We start from the raw sequence: 24,182 nt of genomic DNA on the forward strand, positions 1-24,182 counted from the left end.
CTATAAGTTACATACAGAGAGTTAAAGAAATAAAATATAAGGATGGCAAACAATGTGAATTAAGCTTTATAATTTCATAAAAACCCCATTATTTTTATGGTCCCAAATTTGTCAAAACTAAGGTATGTCCAAATTTAAAATTTGGATGTGTTGATCATAACACGACTCAAGCCAGAATGTTTCCAAAGTTAGATCACGAACACCAATTTTGAAGAGAGTTTATATATAATTAACAAGGACATATACCTCATCCATATCTAAGTGAGAGAAACAACAGAAAATTTATAAAACAAGATATCAATTCTTGACCATACAAACTTGCATGTTTCTTCCAATGTAGTAATAAAACTTACCCATTGGTTCTGATATTAATATATCAGCTTTCTCTGGCAGCTCAACCTCCTCAACTTTTCCCTGAATCACCTGCAATCAAAATCAACAAATTTCAAATTTTAAATGCAGAATGCTAGGAATCAATCACTTGCCAAGAACATGGCGCAAGAAAAAAAGAGACAATAATGCTGCAAATTCACAGCACTAATAACCACATATAATACATACTGTTATTCGCTGACCCAGAGATGGATTTCCATCAATAAGTTTTCGTGCGTAATCTACCATATCCGATGCTTCAACAGCATAGACATGCTTTGCACCAGCCTGAGAAAGAATACAAATCATTGAAAGAATGGTGAGGGAGTAAATCAGATTCTTCTAATTATAAGGATCCTTTTATAAATCAAATTGTTTTAATGAATCCTCCACATTATTGCTAAATGGAAAGAAAGAAAGCAGTCCTCAGGACTAAAGCCATTGCAAAATAGAAAACCTTATCTTATAAAATGTGACAGCAACATTGGATCTAAAAAATGATAAGTGGGAGAGGAAACCATATTACAGGGCCCAAAAAGAAAAGGTATACTAAATTCAAGTGTAGGTGTACACAAAGCCTTCAAATATTTTAAAAATGTCTACATACTGATTCAAAATATCATATCCGGAATCAATAATAGTTTCACATAATTTGTCTAAGGGAGGCCCATCTCTTCCTATGAACTAATATAGATATCTTGAATACATGTATCAAAAAATTGCCTTGAAATATCAGTTCAAGCTACTTTATTTACATAAGAGTTATTTTATTTGCTTTAGAACTATTTTATTTACTACAGAAATACTTTGACGTATATTTTTCATTAAAAATTATTTTAAATTTTATCTTACATCATTTACTTTATTTTTATTTTAAGAGCTATTTTACTTTTGTATCTTACTTTTAATTTTACATTTTTTAAAAACAACCATTCACTAATTATATTTCTGTAATTCAATAGTTTTATTTCTACTTTGAAAAGTGTAGTAAATAGTATATACTTGCATGTTATTTTTTAATAGTTTCATTTGCAGGCATTTATATATATTTCAGAAGTTGATGTCTTATATTTAAAAATGAATAAGAAATCTCTGCTAAATAAAAATTTAATAGTTTGTAATGTACATTTACATTTTACTGTAGACAAAGTAAAATTAAAATATGCATTTGTTTGGTTTTCTACTTATTTTATATTTATATGTTTTATTTATATATTAAAAGTTTAAATTATGTCCGCTATATTTTTAAGTTAAAGTTTTACTTTTTTTGGGTCAGCTTTGTTTGGGATTGTAAGTACACAGTCACCACATGAAACCGTGTACCCTGCCGCCATTGTAGAATGCCTCTCACCATAATTAGTTGAACATACAACAACAAATCATCACACTCAGTTTAACAGCTTTGGTCAAGATAAAAGAATCATTTAGCATATAAGAACAAGTTATAGAAGCTCGTATCAGGGTATTTGAATAATATACTCAGGAGAGCACATAACAAAACATACTGCAGATAAGTGAAGGAAATATAACTTCAGAAAGCATTTAGTTCCGATTAAACCCACAAATAGCAACAATAAAGGCATATAAAGTAGCAGAGAATATTCAGCTTTAAACTTTAGGTAGAGGACCTACTATCATGAAAAGGAGAGACGATTATGTAAGAAAAGGCCAATATACTCATGAACCCTACAACCTATTTGAAAGGTAGCACTTTCTTAAAAGCAAGTATTTGGACTCAAATAGTTTGTACTAAGCATATCATTGTAGGGGTTACCAAGCTGGCTTTGGACTTTAGTACCAACCATGTGCAGGAAATTGCATAAAAAATCTTACTCCCCCAGACATGTACAAGCAGAGACCAACGAAAGGCATATCCAGAAATTAATGACCAAAAATGGAACTCTGAAGCAAAAGCATTGCAATGAGGACTCAACGCAGTCAAGGATGATATTAAAATGATTGAACAGTTTAGCAGGGAAAGCCAAACATAGGTTGGAATCTGATTATGCAGAACAAAAAATATCTAAGCAAGTGACGAGAGGATAAAGAAGACCAAACAAACAAACATATCAGAGAATGATCCATCAATGAAAAGATGGCTCAGGAACCAGGAAAACATGTTGATTTGAATGGTTGCCAGTGATTGAATGCTAATCCCTGGGAACGTCTTTAGGATCTAGAAGACTAATTGAAAGGTGATTCCAAGATTGCTATCTTGGGTTTATTAAAGAAGTCTCATCCAAATTGGAAATGCAACAGCTTGGGAGAAGGAGCAATCACCTAATACGGCCCCACTTTAATGATTTTATTTTACAGAGATAGAGAAATTAACCAAGTAGCTGATGTTTTAACCAATCAAGGAATTGATTTGTCTCCCTTTTAAGCTTTGCTAACTGATCAATCATCAAATATTGTGCTGAGATGGATTGGAGGCTCTATTCAAAAACAACATGATGTACTAATGTTGTTTATTTGTTTTTTACATTTGATTGGGTTTTAAAAAGTGGCTTGTGGTTTGGAATTCCCTGTGTCTGAATGTTTTCCCTGCATCAAAAAGTCTTCCATATTTTCTTTTAAGGCTTCATTCGTTAGCAATTTCATCATTCCACCTCCCTCATGTTACGAGTATTTTGCCAATCACCTGGTTAGACTCTCATTGTGACAGATCTGATACTTGCTGCAAATAACAGTTACAATTTATATCTTAAACTGTTAGAGATTTTTATTTTGTTATACACAATGTTTCTCTGTGGTTTGATTCATTGTGGAAATGTTGGGACAGTGTCTCTTTGATGTTATGGCTCACAGGGGGTTCAACTATGGGTAGAAACCCTAATTTTAAGGGGCAGGTTTTGACAAGGAGGTGCATGGTTATTTTTTATTGTCCCTTGGCAGGGCCTGTTTCATTGATCAGATATATCTTAAGCCTAGAAACTGTGTATGGTACTGGTGTTGCTCATTCATGGGCATCAATCATTCATGAGTTTCAGCTTGATTTAGAGACAAAGTCTCTGACCATAGTGCCAGGGCTTGACTGCTGCAAATATGATCTGAAAGGATGAAGCTTGTGGGTTCTCAATAGAGGAACATGAGGTTGGTGCTGCTTAGAGTACTGTTGCTACCATGGTGGCTTTCATTGCTGAATTTAGGGCTCTGAAGCAGGTGCTTAGTGAGACAAAACACAGGCATCAAGAAGTAAATATATCTGCTCGATATCAATGTGGTAGTAAAAGATTCACTGGTCTCACACACAAACAGCCCATCAGAAGCCTCTAGTGTATATAGTGCCCATGCTCTAAACGTAGTGTGTATCTAAGGCTGCCAAACGTGAGGAAGTGGTGCATGGCATTCAATATTCTAATCCGGAGTATCGCAGCATCTGTGAGTTTCAAATTAAATATATTGTGGTCATGAATGAGTCTATGACGAATGTTTTGCATGGTGATGTTTGTGAACGTGTGTATGGCTACTGGTGGCATACCTGGTCTTTTCTCATGTCCTATGGGTGTTAACTGGTAGATTTATGCTGAATATATTACCTTTTCTACAGCTTACATCTTTTTACTTTGTAATCTTCCTATTTGCTTTTGTGCAAGTTTGAGACCCAATAGAACTTTCATGTAATTATCCACCCTCTCTCCCTCCCACCCCCCAAAAAAGCAAAGGTTGAAAATTTAACATGGTTGACTGTAAGGAAAATTATGAACTCGATCTTCATTTATAGCCATAGATAGTACTAACATACAATACCATTAGAAAACAAGCTATTTAACCAATAATTGCCACTGTAAGGTAATAATTTCTGAGCCTCCGACACTCAGATAATTTTGCAATTCTATGCATTCTCCTTAATACAACCAATCTTTCCCATCACGCTACAAAAGTAAAACAATTTCTTTTCTGATCTGTTAGGGGGTACATGCCTGAGCAGCAAAAAGTGACAGAATTCCACTTCCAGCACCCACATCCACTACAATACGGCCCTGGAAATCTATACGATTTTCTATAACAGCAGCATAGTAGGACCCTGAGACCGATAGCAATGCATAAGAATTCAATAGAGAAATAAATCCTCATGTAAATGTAGAATAAATTAGACACAATGCCCAAAACCATTATTTAAAAAAAATGATCATAAACATGCACAAAGCTGAAATAAATAAGTTTCAATTATATAATATGAAACTCAGTAGTCTAAATAATGAGTTCTAAATGGCCAAAAAAGTTTATCCAGTACCTGTGCGCACATAATCTTGTAACATGTTCTGCTGGTGAAGAAGCTGTCCATAATAATGGAAGTACATTTTAGCAGAAGACGACTCAATTTTCTTATCAAACTTGCTCTGGTTCCAAGATGCATCACACGAACCATTAGCCAACTCCCTCCCTAAAACATAACATAAGGTATCAATATTAAGGAAATAACATTTTGATCAACTAAGTCTATTATTTCAATCAACTAAGTCTCAACAACTATTGGCATTGATCCCCCAAATGTTTTGATGCATTTTTAGTGGAGAAATGTGATAAAATTTGATAATGTGCATAAATTCCTGTTTAAACTCGAAATATTGAACCATACGCTTACTACTCGGTCTCTTTATTGTCACATTTCTGTGGAATCCATAAGGAAGATTACTCAAAGTACAACATGTACTCTTCGGAAACTGAGAATTACATGCATACGTAAATATCAATAAGTCAAAATTACCTAGAAAATAGTGCATCATGGACATAAGCAGTAAAGCTACAATAATAAGAGGTTTTTCAAGAATCAGTTTCTACAGTAATATGTGAAAGCTGAAATTCAAAATAGCTCTGCTCTATCAGAGTTCGCACCTTATCTTGTAAAACAGTAGATAAAACCATTTTCTAGTCCAGTGAAAAGAAACCAACATAAACATAACTAAAAAGGAAGAAACAAAATTAAGAAAGGATGTGCAGAGGATAATATTTGAATACAAATAGACCCCAGGGTGTAGACCGCTTGGTCGAGCCGTTGAAAGACACGGACAATTGACACAGGTTCAAGCCTCGTCCGGTACCCAACCCAGTTAACTCAGCCATGCCCAGGGTGGGTCCCCTACGGAGCTCCGCGTGGCCCCGGAGGATTAGTCTCGCCTCAGCTCGCCCCGCCTTGACCCCAACTTGAAAAAAAGTAAGACCAAGGTAAGGCAGGTTGGGTGCTGGGCTGGGTCATGGGGATACCTCCTAAGGGTATCAAAACAAAAATAATAATAATTGAATAGAAATAAAAAAACGCTATGTAGAAGATAATGCATAGTAGCCGTATTGTGCAAATATTCTTTTGAGCTTATTCACATTGTCCTGGTGAAGTTGTAAGCTGAACCTTCCAGGACATCTCTGTCAGGGTCTTCTAAAACTAAAGAAAAGGCAGTAAATGTGCACCATTCCACAAAGTCAGAATGATGACAGAAAGGCAGTAAATGTGCACCATTCCACAAAGTAAGAATGATGACAGAAAAAATGTGTAATAAAATGGATACAATTGCAACGCAACCACATTTAAGAGAGGAAGTAGGTATGTGTGTGCAGGGCATTTAACACTCGCCATAAGTTCCACAATTTGCAATATTTCCCAAATTCTTGCATCTAAATATTGAGCTATGTCCCATAAAGCCTGTTCACTCAGTCTTGCCAAGCTTCCAAAACTTTTTAATCCTATTAAAATATTTTATCATTTCCAAAATTACAAATTTCAACGTCTTCTTTTCCAAACGTATGCAATGCATTGTCCTTGAAACATTTAAAAACATAACTTTATAACCAATAAAAATAAATTATATCATTAAACTTTGAAATTTTAAATGCAAACATTATACTTCCAAATTATTACAAACATTGTACAATTTGAAGATCCTCCTTTACCACATCTTAACCCCTTTGATGTCATTAAAAGACTGCCCAAGTAAGTGTTGCTATAGTACATAATACTATCACCTTTGACATGCTTTATCTAAGTGCCATACAGATCAGTGACCACTAGCCACAAAATGCTTAAGCCAATCATATACTACATTGTCAGGGGACGATAAACATTCCAATATTTATTTGACACCCATTCTGAAACAGTCAGCATATTGCTTAAACATTATTTTTTTTAAATTAATGCAAAAGTTACACATCATCTAATCGTGTAGCATTTCACAGTTAAATTATCAGCAATGAAAATATTAAACCCAGAGGATCATTGCTCTCATCAAATCAAACCAAACATTTAATTATGCCTAGAGAGATGATGTTTTCCATAATCCATGATTTTGTCATTGTAAGAATAAAGACTTCCAATAGTATACTGTGTAGATGATTTTCGACAGACTATTGTCACAAGGTTTTACAATTACAATTAAATTATACCATATTATTTATTAAATACTTTGATTAAAGGCTTATCCTTACAAACTTTGTTGGCACAAAATCTAGAGAATGAATCAAACAAAAAATTTCCACTCTACAAAAAAAGGCAGCATGGATTGTAAAACATGATGACAGACCTGCTCAAGATATATTTTTAGAACACTAACTGGTGGTATTGCTACATAGAATAAAATATTGCATTTCAAACTTGTAATGACCAGGGAGCACAAATTTTAATATAACAGACCTTATGGAAACTATACCAGATAGTCCTACCACAAGATATCCATTAACTTTAACACAATCAAGTTCTAGGCATTATTTGTACCTGTTCCAGTCCATGATTTCTACCATCTTGACTCATTATATGTTCAGTTGAACACTAATTATCAAACAAATCAAGAGATATAAAACTTGTTTATTAAAAGGTAAACTTACAATTGCTTTACTCTCATGCTTTGCATGATAATAATGGCATTGTACTCTCAACCTTAGCCATGAATGTCTTGTGCCACACCTTCTTCAAGAGCTTCATAAAAGTTGACCTTCCAATTTAAACATATTCCAAATGTAAAGAATGTATATGGGCAGTGTTGTATAATACTTATAGATGCATTGAGTAATCCCAGTTTGGGGGCCACTTCCAAGCAACTCTGCTAAGTGTAAATTTCCTTTCATAGATGTGAGATTTAATTTTGCATTTTCAGGATATCAAGTTTTACCACATGCTTTCACCATGTCAAAATCAATAACTTGTTTAAGAACAAACAAACAAGTTAGTTCAAAGTAATATTTGCCAAGAAATATGATGTAGGACATAAAGAGGAGCTACCAAGAGAATATCCGAGGAGAATCCCTTAGGGATGGAGTGTTAAAAAAGGTAACATGCACAAGAAGCTCAAGGTACACACAATTTGGCTAGGGGAAGTAAAAGACTAAGCTATAGAGAACACACCAGATGGTTGAGCTTAGTGTATAAGTCACTAGGTCTAGAGAATGTTCACATAGAAGGTTGAAACCAAAGTTTTAAAACTCGGATTCGCCACGGACTCGGCAAACCAAAAAATTGGACTCGGACTCCTGAAAGACTCGCGAAAGACTTGGCAAGGACTCGGCAAAAAAAAAAACCGTACTTTTACAAAAAAAAAAAAGAAATTAATGCATTTAGAGAACATAAGAGCCATAATTGAAACATTACACACGTCATATGATCTCCAAACACTCAATATTTGAAATTTCATCATTCATACTCATAGTTTCAAACTTTAAAATCTATCATAGCAGCATAAGTTTATAAATGTTTACAAAATTACATATAATGATAGGTCTAGATCTTAGGGGAGAGAGGAGAGACTAAGATAGAGAGTGGTAGAGAGGGGATAGAGGAAGAGTGATAGGGAGATAATTGGGTCTAAAATTCGAGGCAGCTAAAGTGAGATAGAGAGGGCGAGAGAATGCTAATAGGAGCCTACTGATTACTGAAATTTGACTATCTAAAAATTTAAAAGATCTTCTAAAACCTAGAATTTGCATTAAAATTCCTACAGATCTGAAACCACTCTCAAACATCTTGCCAATATATACATGAAATATAACTTAAGAATCTTTTTCCTTTCTTATACTTAAATGTTATATTTCATGAATATATTCTGATGAAGAGAATGAGACTAACTTGAAAAAAAAAAGATTTAGATAATTTTTTACGTGTTTTTTGGGTTGCACGAGTCTAGTCAAAAGACTCGCGACTCCAAGCGAAAGACTCGCGCGAGTCAATTAGAAAGACTCGCAAGTCTTCCATAAAGACTCGACAGGACTCACCTCACGAGTTTGTGGCGAGTCAACTCGTGGCGCCACTGCACTCGCGAGTCTGTGGCGAGTCCGTGGTGAGTCCACGAGTTTTTTAACTATGGTTGAAATGACCTAAGGAAAGCATCTATCCAAGCAAAACAAAAATGCATGCACATTGGTGATGTAAACAGAGAAAACCACCATGAAAATATCAAGATGAACCACAACCAAGGGTATCAACAAGAGAACTCAACCAAGCACTTCAAGGATGACTCCTAGCCATGTATTCCAAGAACAATTGTCTAACACATGCATGGATGAATAGAGCACTAAAAGAAGGAAGCTTGAGAAAGGGGATGAGAAAGAGATATATGAGACAAAGGTGGATGAACAGAGTACAAAGGTAAAGGAGATTTTTACATTGCCTTAGAGGTGTTATAGTATGAGATGTAATTGTGTTTAGCTCAAACAGGATTTAGGTAATATCAGTACCTACATGATCTTAGTCTAACTAAGTCACTACTCTATATATTGTAATCTATTGTTGATATGAATAAAATGTTTGACGTTCAAGTGATGGTTACTAATTGATGATTATTTTTAATGTCTTGGGTGATGAGTCTTTAATAAGCATATGCATCTTTTGAAATAGTAGGGAAGTTGCACAAATCTTGAGATGTTAATTGTTTCCTTTCCTAGCATTCTAACACCTTCTAACATGTCTAACAAGGTTTCCTATGGAGTTAAGTCACCTCGATTCAGCAATTAGCTACTAAGCCTAATTGATGGGCTAGTTAACTAACACTTCCTTGTTCGGTTGTCACAATTTGCATGCAAACCAGATGTGATAAAAGAAAGCCCATGTCCCTAGAAATATAGAAAACATGGGAGACCATTAAGAATCAAAAGACCAATTTGACTCGCACATTAAAAGACAATTCCCATAAATCACACTTAATTTTTTACCATTGACCAATGCCATGAAACCCAATATCCTCTAGGCCTAGCTTAAAAACACATCTGATTCTCGGTATATGCATGGCAAATCCAACAAAATGCATTTAAATTACATTGAAAAATAACACCACATTAGGCATACCACCTAGCCATCTCAAATTAAACATAAAGATCAGTACTTGCAACTAAACGATGAACACATTTGAGATAAGAAACAAGCTGCTAGAAAGGTTTGCCCGAACAAGGGGCACTACATTATGACCACAAACCACATATCTAGAGTGCTGATCTAAAGTAACATAATAAATTCTTCAACCAAAGGCCACCACAAATTAAATGGACAAAATTCCAAGAGCCAAAAGCATCACTTGACTTAAATTATCGTACCTGATTGTCAAGACTCAATGACAATAAATAATGCAAGGTAAGGATATTCAAACTCAAATGGGTCTAGTCAATAAAGTTAGGATATGTCCTAACACTAACCATAAATGATGAAATTTTTTCATTGTTTAGAGTTATCGGTAGGTTCTTTATATGCCTTAGCCCTAGCCCAAAATGCAAAAAGTAAATAGCATTTAGGGCTAGGGTGAAATTTTTTAAGCGCAAAGGTTTGTCTTAAAATCTACTATTATCATTATCTAGAGTTAGGGTTAGTAATTTTGTTAGCAAAACAGCCCTAACAATAATTTTAAAAACTTAATATTGTTCAATATTTAGCATTTATGTTACTGGTTTTTTAGCAATTGATGTAATGTACTATCATTGCAAGTAATTTGATATACACAGAAACAAAATATTCTTTTTTGAGCATCTCTATAGTGCATCAAGAATGTCATTCAACAATCTTATCCTCTCACATCTTAGTAAGTAATGGCCCAAAGATAAATTTGAGCGCTATAGAGGTTCACACTATTTATCCGCTCTTCTTCTCTCCCTATCTTCTTTGAGTTATTTGCCATAGAAATATAAATCTAATGCAAAATTCCAATGTCCAATCGCCTACCATGTCTATATCCTCTAGAGTACATTCCCATTTAACTTTACGTGTATAGGGATATGAGTTATAATGTGTGTTTCAGCATTGCAGATATAGGTATATCATGAGGCAAGAGTGATAAAGTTTTCTTCTAGGAGTGACAAGGAAAAAACCTTCAAACATATCAAAACATAAACCTAGACCTTCAAGACTATAGTGTAGACTACTTTGCAGCAACAAGTCATTGGTTCACTCCATCTTTTGTTATCTTGTACATTTTACTTAGAAAGTTAGATAGCAAAACACTTTAGTTCAAATTTTGAAGTCAAACAATATACATGTATTATGTTACTAAATAGTAATATTCAATGCATTGTGTAATGCAATTAACAATCTGAAAATTAATGAAAATTTATATGTTAAAAATTCAAGATATAACTCTCATTTTCCTTATCTTGTACATTTTACTTAGAAAGTTAGATAGCAAAACACTTTAGTTCAAATTTTGAAGTCAAACAATATACATGTATTATGTTACTAAATAGTAATATTCAATGCATTGTGTAATGCAATTAACAATCTGAAAATTAATGAAAATTTATATGTTAAAAATTCAAGATATAACTCTCATTTTCCTTCACTCTCTCTATCTTTATGCAATTACATTGACTCTAAATTTTGAAAAGAAATCCATATTCTCTTTTTTTCTACTTCTTTCAGCATTTTTGAACTTTCTATTAAATCCCTATAATTTGGGGTAAAAAAACATATATTTTGGTTTCCTCCTTTACTACCAAGTAAAAATTATGCAACTATGGTCAACCACTTCATGTAAGCAAACATGACCTGCATGTTAAATCAATGGACTATGGGAGGCCAAGAATTCAAAGTTTAAATTCTTTGGCTTAGGTTATTTCTCACTGAATTTTTATACAAAATTCAATTCAACATAGGAGAGTTTTTTTTTTTTTCATTGATCACCTACACCCATGAATTATGTTTGTCAACATACTTCTAAATGGGTTGTTGATACGCAATTGAATTATTTTCGGAATTTCATTTTGGGTCATATTTTCAATTGTTTCTGATTTAATAAAAAAATACTTGATTGTGTTTAGTACCATCCCTTCTATTGACAGAGTTAAAAATGCTTGTATTTGGAAACCAAAACCTCTTGTAATTGTAATCAACAAGATTACCCTTTAATCATTCAAAAACTCCATCTACAACATTTTCAATTAAAAAAAAATGTGGAAGGAAAAAGAAACTATGCTAATGTCCATGCATGACCAAAAGTAGGCCAATGAGACTCGAGTACAGCAGTTTAAAATAGAAATTTCTAGCAAGAGAAACCTAGAAAGGTGGCACGGATGGGAAGAACAAAAGCAAAGAGATACAAGACAACAAGGCATCACCAACAAAAGCAATCGAGAAACTAGTATATATAGCAAAGAAGGGGAGGAAAAGAACCCCAGAGAGTAAACATTGCACAAAACTAGAAACTGTTGATGTATTTTTTAGGACACCTAGGACACAAAATAAAATACTAAGTATTCTATCCTCTCTTGAACAAAGAAACCTCATATGCTAAACGATGTGATCAGATAAGGCAACTCCAAGGTTTACAATGCGAACAATCAGCTTTAAGTTCTGGATAAACTCAGTGTATGTGATGTGATATTGCTGGTAATCACAAAGGGACTCATGCTTACGAACACAAATGGAAAATGGAACTAAGCGACGTTGAGAATAAAAAACAAAAGGGAAAGGACTTAGAAACTCTATGCTAATCCTAAGAACAATGATGATAAAGAATTATGCTTTGATAGACTAACTCCTTCAAACCAAGCTTTGCTTCGTCATGACAACTACACAACACTGGTGTGATCTCCAAAGGCAATGAAAGATTTTCATATGGCGAACCATTCATTCAAATACCCAATACAAGTGCAATCTAAATGAACATTCACAATCGAACTGTTGCACCAATGAGGTTTAGGCTAACTTTACACTGTAGCTTACAATCAGCAAACCACAAAAAGTATAATCAATGAACTTCAACTAAATTTAAGTACCAAGAAACCATCCAAATGTAGAAATAACACATAAAGATCCACCATGCTTCAATGAAAATCATGTATTAATTTCAACATATTAATTTCAACATGTCTTAGCAACAACTTTGAGTTTCCTCCTACTCTATTTCTACTTTCTATTCACTAACTATTCTCTATTGACCTTTACAAATGAGAAGTTTGAACCTTATATAGAAGTCTCATTTACAATTCAATGGTTCAGATTGATTCAAATCAATGCCCGATATTACATGATGAAACCCTAATTAGGGTTACTTACGACTAACTCCACACGACCAATGAAAAATTACATCATTTAGGACACATGTCCTTTTAATGTGAACAAATGAGAAAATAAGTTACGTACATGGAATAATATTTCATGAAATGTACAAAAAAGTCTTTGTGTTGGGGCAATATTTCTTGATACTCAACATTTCCAAGCCCGATGTGACGATGATTGGTCATATTCCAAAATTCTATCATCTTTGTGATCAAGTCCTCTAGCTTTGAGTAACTCTTCTGAAACTATCTTTATTCTTTGAACGCGCTTGCATTTCACCTTCTTGTTTGGAAATTTCGTCTGTGTTTGGGAATTCACCTTGTTCTTCTGGCTAACGATGTTTGATCCTAATTTCGCAATGTCTACACTTAATCTTCTTGTGCATGATGTACTTAACCGGGATTACCTCCTTGTTGTACTGGCTTTGAATCTTGGATTTCCGAAGTAAATTCAAGATTATTAGAACATTTCCTTCATTATCAATGTGATATATTGATCCTTCTCCTTAAATAGTGAGGTCATTTTCATGTTGCACTTGCTTCATTCTTCTTCATCATCCCATGAGCTTCCCTTTGCCTTTGCATCAAACTCCAACTCTGTTTTAGGTGGTGAATCTCCTTCAATCAGCTCTATAAGTGCATAGTAATAGTCTGATCCACCCTCTTCGTGTGATTGAATCTTGATGAACGTTGATGCTGATGGGTGAGTCCTCCTTGATGTTGATTCACCTTGCAATGTAGTCCTTCAACTTCCTAATGAAATCCACTCTTTATCAGCTTTCCATCCTCCTATCATAACCTGGAAGACAAACACAATGAAGCAAGAATCATGCAAATAAAACAATAATTGTGCTTTCAAAGATCAATTCAAATCTGGGAAATAACAATCTATTGATGGAATTAGTCCTTGAAATCAGGTCTGATCTGAATTTCGTTCCACAAATTCATAGCTTTGCTTCTCTGTCTGCTGCAATTCGCCTTAAACTGAATAGGAGTGGTGTTTGAAATGGATGAATGCCTGCTACATTCATCACCCTTGAATTTATCCTTCCCCAATCAGGCAGACTTGCATCTATAAATGTTTGAATTTGAATTGATTGAATGCAACACTAAGTCAGCTATCTCAGGTATGTTGATTTGTCTTTTAAAATTTGAATTTTCCTTTAGGGAAGGACGACTATGCATCTACCTATGAACGGATTTTAGGAGGTTAAATGCACAAAGGATAGCATATTTAGGACCTTGTGCACAATTGTTTCAGTGCATCACATGCTCAAGAACAAGTTGGCCTTATGCATACTGTTATCACAAAAGCTTGCACCCTTAATGAGCTATCAACTCAGCAACCTTGTGAAACATGGAAACAACCCTGAAGTGTGGGACCTTGCGCAAGGGGGTTGAATCTCCAAAGAAGGCCGGCTTCCTTCTCAATCTAGGTGTAGGTGTTGAACCAACTCAACACTTCAAAACTGACTCCTAAGCCTATCCTAACAACTTGCAAAGGTAAGGGGAAGAGAGAAATGCTTAAAATAAAAGGAGGTGATGCACCAAGAAGAGATTGTTCCTCTCCCCACCGAGATGATACAAAGAATTAACTGAAACACCCAAGAGATGCACAAACTTCAGTTGCATGAGTGACTCCAATGCATGTATGGAGGTTAGAATTCGTTGAGTGTCATGAGGGGAGAAGGATTCCCACAAGTCACACTAAGAAAACAAGTTAACACAGCATATATGGAGAGAAAAGCCACAAGACATACACCTATGATGAAAGTAAGAAAACATACACAGCATGCATAGGTTGAAAGAAGGCAAGAATGGTGATTTTCAGTTAATTATAAGGCCAATGGTCAAACTTACAGTTGCATAAATGCAAGATAAATACAAGAGAAGTGGGAGAGTCAAGCCAGCAGGGAGAGAACCCTTTACAATGAGGCTTAACAACCTTTATATAGAAAAATGGTTACAGGAGTGATCATGACCCCTACATGTCAGTCTCGAAGTGCAGAGAAGTGCATGCACTTGACTTGGACATGCAAGCAACCTAGCCATACCCACAAGGGGCAATTCTAAGAAGGTGGATTGACTAACCTTCCAAAATCAGACATGACATAAGTCACCAAGCATGGCCCCATACCTCCCTTGATGGAAATCCTGCCAAAAACATTTAATGCACCCTTGTGGCTCCACAAAAGAAAGTGAACAAGTCACCAAAACTGTCGGAGCATTAAAAGCCTTTTGTGCTGTTCACGCCATCTGGAAGTGTCGCCAGTCGGAAGGAAGTCCAGAGATTTCGGAAGCTCGAACTCCCGAAGTGAGGAAGACAAGGGAATGACTTCGCAACCTCAAGGTTCCGAGGTTCCGAGATAGGAGAAAGGAGGGCGGCAAGGAACTTCGGAACCGGGTTCCGAAGTTCCGGAGAACTTCAAAAGGCTAAGGAAAGAACTTCGGAACCTGATGTTTCGGAATAGAGAGAGGAAGAGAAGGAAAGGAACTTCGAAACCTCGGGGTTCCGGAGTTCCAAAGGAACTAGAGAGAAAAGGCAAAGGGGGAAGGAACTTCGGAACCTCAAGGTTCTGAAGAGAAGAAGGGGAAGCGAGGAAGAGAACCTCGGAACCTTGAGGTTCCGAAGTTCCGAAGAAAAGAAGGAAGAAAGGCTAGGGGGAACTTCGGAACCTCGAGGTTCCAGAGTTGTTTCGAAGTTCCAGGGAAGGCAAAAAGAAAGGAACTTCGGAACCTCGGGGTTCCGGAGTTCAGGGAGAGAAGAAAAGAAAGGGAGAGAAGGAGAGGAACTTCGCAAACTCGAGGTTCCGGAGTTCCAAGAAAAGAAGAAAGGGGAAAAAGGAAAGGAACTTCGGAACCTCTAGGGTTCCGGAGTTTCGAAGAAGAGAAGAAAGGGAAGCAAGGAAGGAAAGGAAACAAGACTAGGAACCTCGGAACCTCAGGGTTCCGGAGTTCCGAAGAAAGGAAGAGGCAAGGAGGGAACTTCGGAACCTCGGGGTTCCGGAGAACTAAGGAAAGGCTAAGGGAAGGAAGGGAACTTCGGAACCTCGGGTTACGAAGTTGCGGAGCAGGAGAGGAAGGACCAAGGCAAAGAACTTCGAAACCTCGAGGTCCCGGAGTTCCGGAGAAGGGAAAAGAGAGGGCCCAGGAACTTCCGACAAAACAACACGTCATCTCATGATTCCATCATCCTTTCTTGATCAATCTTGGAGCAACGCTGGTCCATAGAAGTATCTCTAATCGGTTCTCATTGGTGGACCAACATGTCATAAAATGACAACACATACTTTGATTTGGTTTCTTCCTTTTTTATGATCAAGTCAACTCACCAAAAGACTTTGTTGGTTGGGCACATACAAATAGGAGCCAAGTTTGCACCTTCAACACAATACAACACCCAATCGTCAATTAAATCTGCTCTGCAAGTGCAAACTAAGGTCTGATTTTTATGATTTTAGTCTGATTTTCATATTTCTAGGTTTAACTTTAGGATTTTATCGCTCAGATTTTCTGATTTTAGGTCCTTTTAAGATTTGACTTGTATCCCTGCAGGTCGGAGAGGTATTTAAGAGGGTTAGGGTGTAGGCATGCACAACCATACCCTAGAACACATACAAGGTGAATGCCTGCACAAAGAATGCCTTGGGCGGTTTTAAGACCTGCAAAGTAAAGCGCACTTTACGCATGTGCATGCACAATATAGGAGCGGTTTCGGAGGGTCATCTTGCACAACTTATCAATAGAGCGGGTTTTACATATGTGCTTGCACAACTTTGTGTATGAATCTGCCCCTTAGCTCCATAATTAACCAAATTTACTCTCTCTCTTGAGCGCACATGAGACAAATGTTTGCACAGTGTTGTGCAAGAGCGGGGTTTAGGTGTTGATCTGCACAAATTTGACATGAGCGCATATGGAAGGGTAGTGTGCGCAACATGAGCAGCATGAAGACCTTTGTTTGCACAACATTTTGTGCTAGATTTACCCCCTTTGGTTTCCCCATTTCATTCATCTTTGAGAGCATCAGCACTATGCCCCTACCCAACTTTGACCTTGAATCTTGGGTGGAAATTGGAGGACGAAGTGCACTAATTGAGAGGTTAAAGTCGGGGCGCATTCAAGGTAGGTGTTTGCACAAATGTGATGAGCACATCTAGAGGGTGTGCATGCATAGCAAGGTGGAGTGCATATAAGGGGTAGCCTTGCACAAAGAAAGTAGGGCGCCAATGTAACGTGTGATTGCACAAATGGATGAGGTGCATATGAGGGGTGTGCACAAATGCTAGAGCAGGATTCAAGGTCATGCTTGCACTAAATGTTAAGTTAGTTTATACATGCTACTAGGGGGTTGCTCAAGGGTTGGACAAATTTTCACATTCTTTCCCCCTCAAGGTCCTGCACATAAGTAAACTTGAAGTTACCGACTCCAAGGCACTATGCTTGCAATTCCTAATGGAATTACAAGAAAACACACCACTTCTTGCTTTCTCTCTATTCCAAAAAACATATTGCATTCTAACAACTTTGACGAAATTGACAACATTTCACAAACCTTGACAACATTTTGCAATTTTGACATTTTTGACAAGATTTTGATTTTGACAAGTTTATGCAACATTCGACAACATTGACAACTTTTGCAACTTTGACAACATTTGTGACATTGACCTGAATCCTCAATCCTAACACCTACACGCAAGTCTGGGACTTGAAAGTTAAGTTCCTAAACTGACTTACCCTCATGGGGCATGTATGTTTGCAACATAACAGAAACCATCATGTATCTCTATTTGGACTTGAAAAGGTGAAGTCACTAGTGCCATCATCTATCACTATAAAGGGAACGATACAACTGATAGTGCTAATCAAAAAGTGCCAAAGGGCCATGGGGGTAAGAAACATACTCCCCGTAGGATGACATCTAACATCCAAAGTTGAAGTAATCCCTACATTAGTGAAAAAACTCATAATATTCATTTACCCCTGTGGCTGCAGAAGTGGCCCGAGAGGATTAGATTTATGCTGACAAGAATAAGTTGAACCACAGCACTAAAAGAAATAGGATTACAATGCTAAGGCAAAATATGTTGGGCCAAAAGTTGTAAGAGATGATGATGTCTCACAACTCTATCTGTATCTATAAAACAAGAAGCAGTATCCATCAAAGTATTAGAATATTTAATTATTATTTAATTAGTATTTTAATGGTCATTAGTGTAATTTTTGCTGTATTTAGTTTTCTATTTTTGGCTTCTATTTTTAGAAGCAGTTGTTTCTTTTTACAAACATCACTGCTTGTAACCGCCTATTTAAACGGCTCTATAACTGAATAAAGTTATCCGATTATTTTGTTCAATCAATTCTTCATGGTATCAGAGCGGGTCGATGGGATTTTTTAAAGTCTGGCAATTTTTTTAATATAAAAAATTAGAGGCCTTCTACCTGGAATATTTTTCCAAAACAAATTTTGATCTTTTTATGAAAAAAAAATCTGAGTGTTTTTTGGGCTTCGTTGTTTGCAAGTTCGAGTTTCACTTTTGGCGCAGCTGTGAACTTGTTTTTTCTGAAGGAGGGTTGTCATGGCTCTTGGTCTCTAATTACAGATTTTTTTTCTGGGCGCTTTTTGTAGTTCGTGGCCAGATTTTTCTTGAAATTTGAAAAGGGTTTCTGGGTGGTTTTTTGCAGTGTCGATTTTTTTCTGATTTGAGTCTGCCTGCGAATTCCTTTTTTGGCCGCGATTTTCTGCTTTGGGCGAATGACACGATTTGCAGGAGCCGCAATTTTTTGGGCGGCAGTTTGATTAGCGACGCGGACAAGTTTTTTTCCTTCCGCAATTTTCGTCGGATTTTTTTTATGGTGTTCCGCGATTTTTTTGACAGCGCATTTTTTGTGGACCCATGCGACTGTGTTTTTTTGCGATTTTCACGACCTATGGAAGCTGCGATTTCTCTGTGTTTTTTAGCAACGACCCTGTGCGTTACAAGGTGCCTTAAGCAGAATATTAAAAGAGAACTATTAAAGTCACTTAATTATTTGAAGATATTGAAATATTAAGAGTGTAGGAATTCAAAAAGTCTTTCAAGAAGTTTCCTGGGGTTATTATAACAGAACATTTTGAGGCTCATTTGCTTCTGCTTGGATTATTTCTCTATCTGGTCATTCGGAAAGCTTCTTGAAGCTAAACCCTAGGACAAAAATCCTAAGGGCATATAACTTCAATAGTGAAACAATCTACCCTATCTGTACTTGTGGAGCCATAGAGGTTTCACATTTGCATTCAACGATTTGGAGTAAGAATTTGAGATTTGAGAAGCCTTCAAGGGAAGACAAATTTCAGTACACTTGAATCTTGTTGGACAGATTGTGGATACAATTTATTCCAGATTGTGGACTTGAATCTTGTTGGACAGATTGTTGGGCATAAGCGATTTTGCTCCTATCTTTGGCGAGAACTTTTGGAAGCAAGGTCGAAATGGAATATTCAGTGCTTGAATAGAGAGAGTACAGGACAGCATACAGCTGTTACGGAGATCGGGAGTGGAGTTTGTGACCTTGTTTGTGAGGCCAGGAGACTTTTAAGCCAGTCGTGACAATCTTAAAAGCAAATCGACTGACTTGTGAGCAGAGTGGAGTAGTCTAAAGCCACTATGCTGAACGTGTTGCATTTTTGGTGCCTACACTCTCAGGCATGAGCATTTGCAGTCAGGTCAAGCCCTTGAAAAGGGACATTTCAGTCATATTTACCTTCAAATTGGGCCGCTGCAGTTAAAGGGGCAGACTGAAAGATTATTCAGTCCAAGCCATGGATACCTGTACTGATTTCATCAGCCACTAAGGAAATTCTGACTAGGGCATTGGGAAATTCCAGCTAGCTGCCTCACTGTTTGGCTTCTTTTCTATTATTGTATTTCCAGCTATTTTTGGAGACAGTTGTGAGCTCAAAAAAAAGATCATCTTTATTGTATCCCTGAGTTTGAAAGCAATATTCAAACAAGACAGTAATCTCATTTTTAATAACAGAAATTAGACTTTCGTTCAGTTAAGAGTTTGCAATCCTATATTATATTTGAATGAATGCGTTTGAATGTCAAATAAACTTCGCAATACATATACCTGTGAGTATGCCTGTGAGTATGCCTGTGAGAAAGAGTGAATATAAAACTGCAAACTGTTCACAAAAGAAAAAAAAATTGAAGGGAACTTTACAGATAAACTATTTTAAAATGTCCTTTCCGGTTCTTAAAACAATCTTTATAGGTAATCATAAAAGGGTTGACAATGTCAGAATAAAGACTGCGCCTACAATACACAAGGTTTTGCATTCAATATAAATTAAAACACTTACAAGTGTTTTATCAACATGTTAATACAAATCAAATCAATACATGCACTGACTCTAATCCAAGCAACCTGCCAATAATCTATGCACAAAAATTAAACTTCTAATCTAAGCAACCTATCAATAATCTTACGACTGGCCTTGTAGATAGGAATCTACAGCATAAACTGAAAAAAGGCCAAAAAACTCAAGTTCTAATGATGAAATAAGATAAACAAATGATTATCGAAATAGTCAACCCTAGCAAATTATGGCAACATTATCACTGTCAAAGAAATTATATTTGCACAGAAAAAGATCTATCATCTATCTCACTACTGTCAATGTGATATTTCAATATCAGCAACCCCTGTGCCTTTAATCTATTTACACACATTTAACAGTAATCTTGTTCCATGTAAGATTGTGTATAAGAAATACCCATCACCACACAACTGACTACAGCCATCAAACCCTAATATTTGTACAAAAAGAGATCTAAATCAAGGCTATCAATGTTCTATTTCAATATCAAGAACCTTTACACCTTTAACCTAGTTATACACATTTAACAACAAACTTGTAACATGTAAGACTGTACATAAGACATACCCATCAGTGTACAACTGACTACAGCCCTCAAACCCTATAAACCTATCATTATATGTATTTAGCGAAAATTTAAAATATCTCAAAAACACCTGTAAATAGCATACCAGTGGCTCTAGCAGATGTTGTATCACTCTTCAACTCCGAAAAAGTAGAAACAAATGCACTGTTTGCTGCTTCTGTTGGGAATTGTATTGAAATAGCTTGACAGAAGCTCTGGTGCACAAAAATTTCAGAAATTGTTACTAATAAAGCATCATATCAAAACAAAAACATAGTTCTGACCCTCGCGACTCATACTCCCACTTTGGAAGATAAACAACCCACCATGCAGGAACCCATACACAACTTCAATGACTTCAAAGCAATCAAATCAAAGAAAAAATTCATGCATGAGTTCAATAACTAAGTGCACAAGACTAGACTCAGGCTACTTCACCACATGCGAGGAAGTGATATTAAATTATCGAGGCGAGGCATATCAGAGTCCTAAATCTTCTGTCACTATCCTACAGCATAAAAAAGCAATATTGTTTTTTTAAAGAAAAAATATTTATATTTGAAAGTCTCTTCGAGAAACAGCATTATCTTTATGTATTAAAGCCTCATATTGAATCCATTAAATCAGAATGATATGTGGATTGCCAAAATTTTATGTGATTGTAAAAAAAATTCATTCACATAAACAATTTTGACCAAGCATTCAACCCTAAGATACGATCTACACTTTTGCCATTGTATCCAACTCGAAATAGCAATCTGAATTTCAAAAATTGTAGGTGACAGCAACTTGAGAGAATTCAGATGAAACATAGAAAAATTTACCAGGCATTAATTATTAAAAGGAAATTAACTTTGACCAAGTCATTCCCAAAGCCAAGGTATTCAAAAATACTAATAATAACAGGAACCTGAAAATGAAAGTCACTTCTACATTGCACAATAAAATATTAACCGCAAATGACAAGATAATAATATTAGTAAATTTCAAGAAACTATCAGAAATATCATAGCAGAATGCATAAAGACCGAATAATAAAAATAGAGAATGTAGAAATTATGTGTTTTAAAGCCACTCCGACAGACCAACCTTCATTTATATTAGTTCCAGAACAAATCATAGCAAATCTAGCAATGAATCATAGCTCTTTCTTATAGAAGCGAAGACTAGAGTTAATTATCTAAAATAAGAGGAGGCCTGACACAAATAGAATACAATTGAAAATGAAGGTAGGAGAAAAAAGGTAGTGCTACTAAGAGATATGAGGGGTTACACAGGTACTTAAGCCTAGGGGCATAAACAGGCCACCCACTTTAATGAAGATTTGTCTTCAACGCACAGACGTTGACAATGATGCAACAAGAACTCTTCATCTTGTCAAATAACATCTTCCAGCCTCATGCTTTTCTATTTAAATGGTTGCAAATGAGAAACTCGAAATAGGATATTGCGGACGTGTCAAACTATTTTTAAAAAGAGTTCCTGGCTCAAAATCATTTTCCCATATGCATTAAGTTTTGAAGGCCTTCTCTAAACCAAAATTTAGAAACTAATAACTTTATCACAGTAGAACATAGGAAAGATATTGTCTATACTAGAAGAGGTCGACAATTCCGACTGAAAGGCCACCTCATCAGTTTGGTGAAGAATCTTGTAGGGGCCACGAAATTCTGGTAACTACATCTGGTTTTATAATGCTCAAGAAATGATTGCTTATAAAGTTATAAAGTTTGAGCCTAAGGAAACATCACCTCCTAAGAACTATAACTCACACTAGTGCTACTGCTAATCAATCTACTATTTCATCTGATTTCATAGGTTCACCAACTTGTGCTGGAGAATATCTTAAAGATTTCAGGTTTCCACAATTTATAACATTAGAAATAGATTTTTGGAAGAAAAAAAAAACTAAGAAAAAAAGTCCAAGGTTGTAGGTGGTAAAATGGAGAATATCTTTCTCCAGCTTAAATGAAGTTCAATTAATGGACACGAAGTACCTTTGAAAAGGGAATAAGAAAACTGCAGTGGAGGATAACAAGGGACAACTTCCAAAGCTAACATCTTTCTGAATAAATGGAATAATTTATCAACTTACCATTCTGCAAACAAAGCCATTTGAACAACTAAGGCTATAGCCCTTCTGACAATTTCTGCTTGACTATCCAACTGACAATGATAGAAGGAGCTAATGGCCAAGATAGTAAAATGTAGCTTAAAATCTCCTTCCAGAAGTTGTTCACATCCCGTAAAGCCAATATCTACAGGGAGTAAATGATCTGGTCCAGTATAACACACTAGCCCAACGCAATGTAAGACCCCCACTAAAGTTTGTGGAGGTTTGTTTGTACCTCTGACATGAAATAAATAAAAGCTGCAGAAATATCACCCTTAGTTGTCTTACAGACCAGATGCCCATCAATAAGTTTTGAAAAAATCTCTTTTTAACATTCCTAGAAAATTCGCTGCCTCACTTACTGAAAAGTCTAGTTTTGAAAAACTAAAAATGGCCCTTTGTAGTACGAGCATTCATTTCTAGAAGTTTCTTCTACTTCAAGTGAAATCTGTTTATCAGGTACAGCCAATCCTAGTACCAAAGGTACATTTATGCTTACCAGCGCTAGCAGTGAAAACTTTAATAAATCAAAAAAATTCATTGGCAAAGAATGGGAGGCAAATGTTTGCAGCTCCCTGTTAACAGTAAAAATTTGTTTTAGGTCTCTTGTTTTGTTTGTATGTCTAAAAAAACGATTCTAAGCCTCCTGTTATTATCAAGCATTGTTCAATCTCTGTTCCCTAGTAAACTAAACAATACAACATCTTGCAATACCAGACATAAACAGCCATTATGACTTAAAAACTAATAATGGTGATCTGCAATGGGTTCTCCAAGTCAAAAAACAAAAATGACAACTCTACAATGTTTCCACTCAGGTGAAAACCAGAAACGGCAACCCTGAGAAGTGTCAAATCAAAAAACCCTCATGGTAACACAACAAAAACATCTTCATAATTTTGAGAAATAGGTACACTGCTATAAAAGGTGTGGAGCAGGAATTACATGAAGAGATTTTTTCACAGGTTTCAAGCTTGCTTTCCATTCCATGGTCTTGCCAGGTGTGGAGAGTTGCCTTTGATTTACATCAACGATTATTTAATGAACAAAATTGACTCACAAGAACGAAATGTGATGATATCCACAAGTCTTGCTTCAAACATTTTCCTAGAAATCAGATCACTGCTGTGTTCTCAGCTTTCAATGTACATTTCTGCTTATAGCTCATGTCTTGCAAATAGAGATTCAGAGTATGGTGATAAATTGATTAAATGAATAAATATATTATTCATCAGGGAGCAAATAGGTCATAAGGCAATTTTATCTCAAGCCACATTATTGTGAACTTGAAGTGACAAATCTGGACT

At 35.9% G+C, this 24,182-nt stretch overlaps 1 protein-coding gene across 7 annotated transcripts in view; it reads right to left on the bottom strand.

The window, feature by feature from the left end:
- LOC131067540 (probable histone-arginine methyltransferase CARM1) overlaps positions 1–24,182 on the bottom strand; it is a 253,344-nt gene that overhangs the window by 169,100 nt on the left and 60,062 nt on the right. For all 7 annotated transcript variants that reach the window (XR_009111832.2, XR_009111833.2, XR_009111834.2 and 4 more), the window contains exons 3-7: positions 20,869–20,977; positions 4,610–4,759; positions 4,296–4,399; positions 562–660; positions 354–423 (exon numbers count right to left, since the gene is read on the bottom strand). Coding sequence is in view for 4 of the 7 variants with exons in the window: in XM_058002590.2 (XP_057858573.2) it covers positions 354–423; positions 562–660; positions 4,296–4,399; positions 4,610–4,759; positions 20,869–20,977 (532 nt within the window). In the remaining 3 variants the exon portion in view is untranslated. The remainder of the gene's footprint in view (positions 1–353; positions 424–561; positions 661–4,295; positions 4,400–4,609; positions 4,760–20,868; positions 20,978–24,182) is intronic.

This window comes from Cryptomeria japonica, chromosome 10 (assembly GCF_030272615.1).
Source record: "Cryptomeria japonica chromosome 10, Sugi_1.0, whole genome shotgun sequence".
Classification (NCBI taxonomy): Eukaryota; Viridiplantae; Streptophyta; class Pinopsida; order Cupressales; family Cupressaceae; genus Cryptomeria; species Cryptomeria japonica.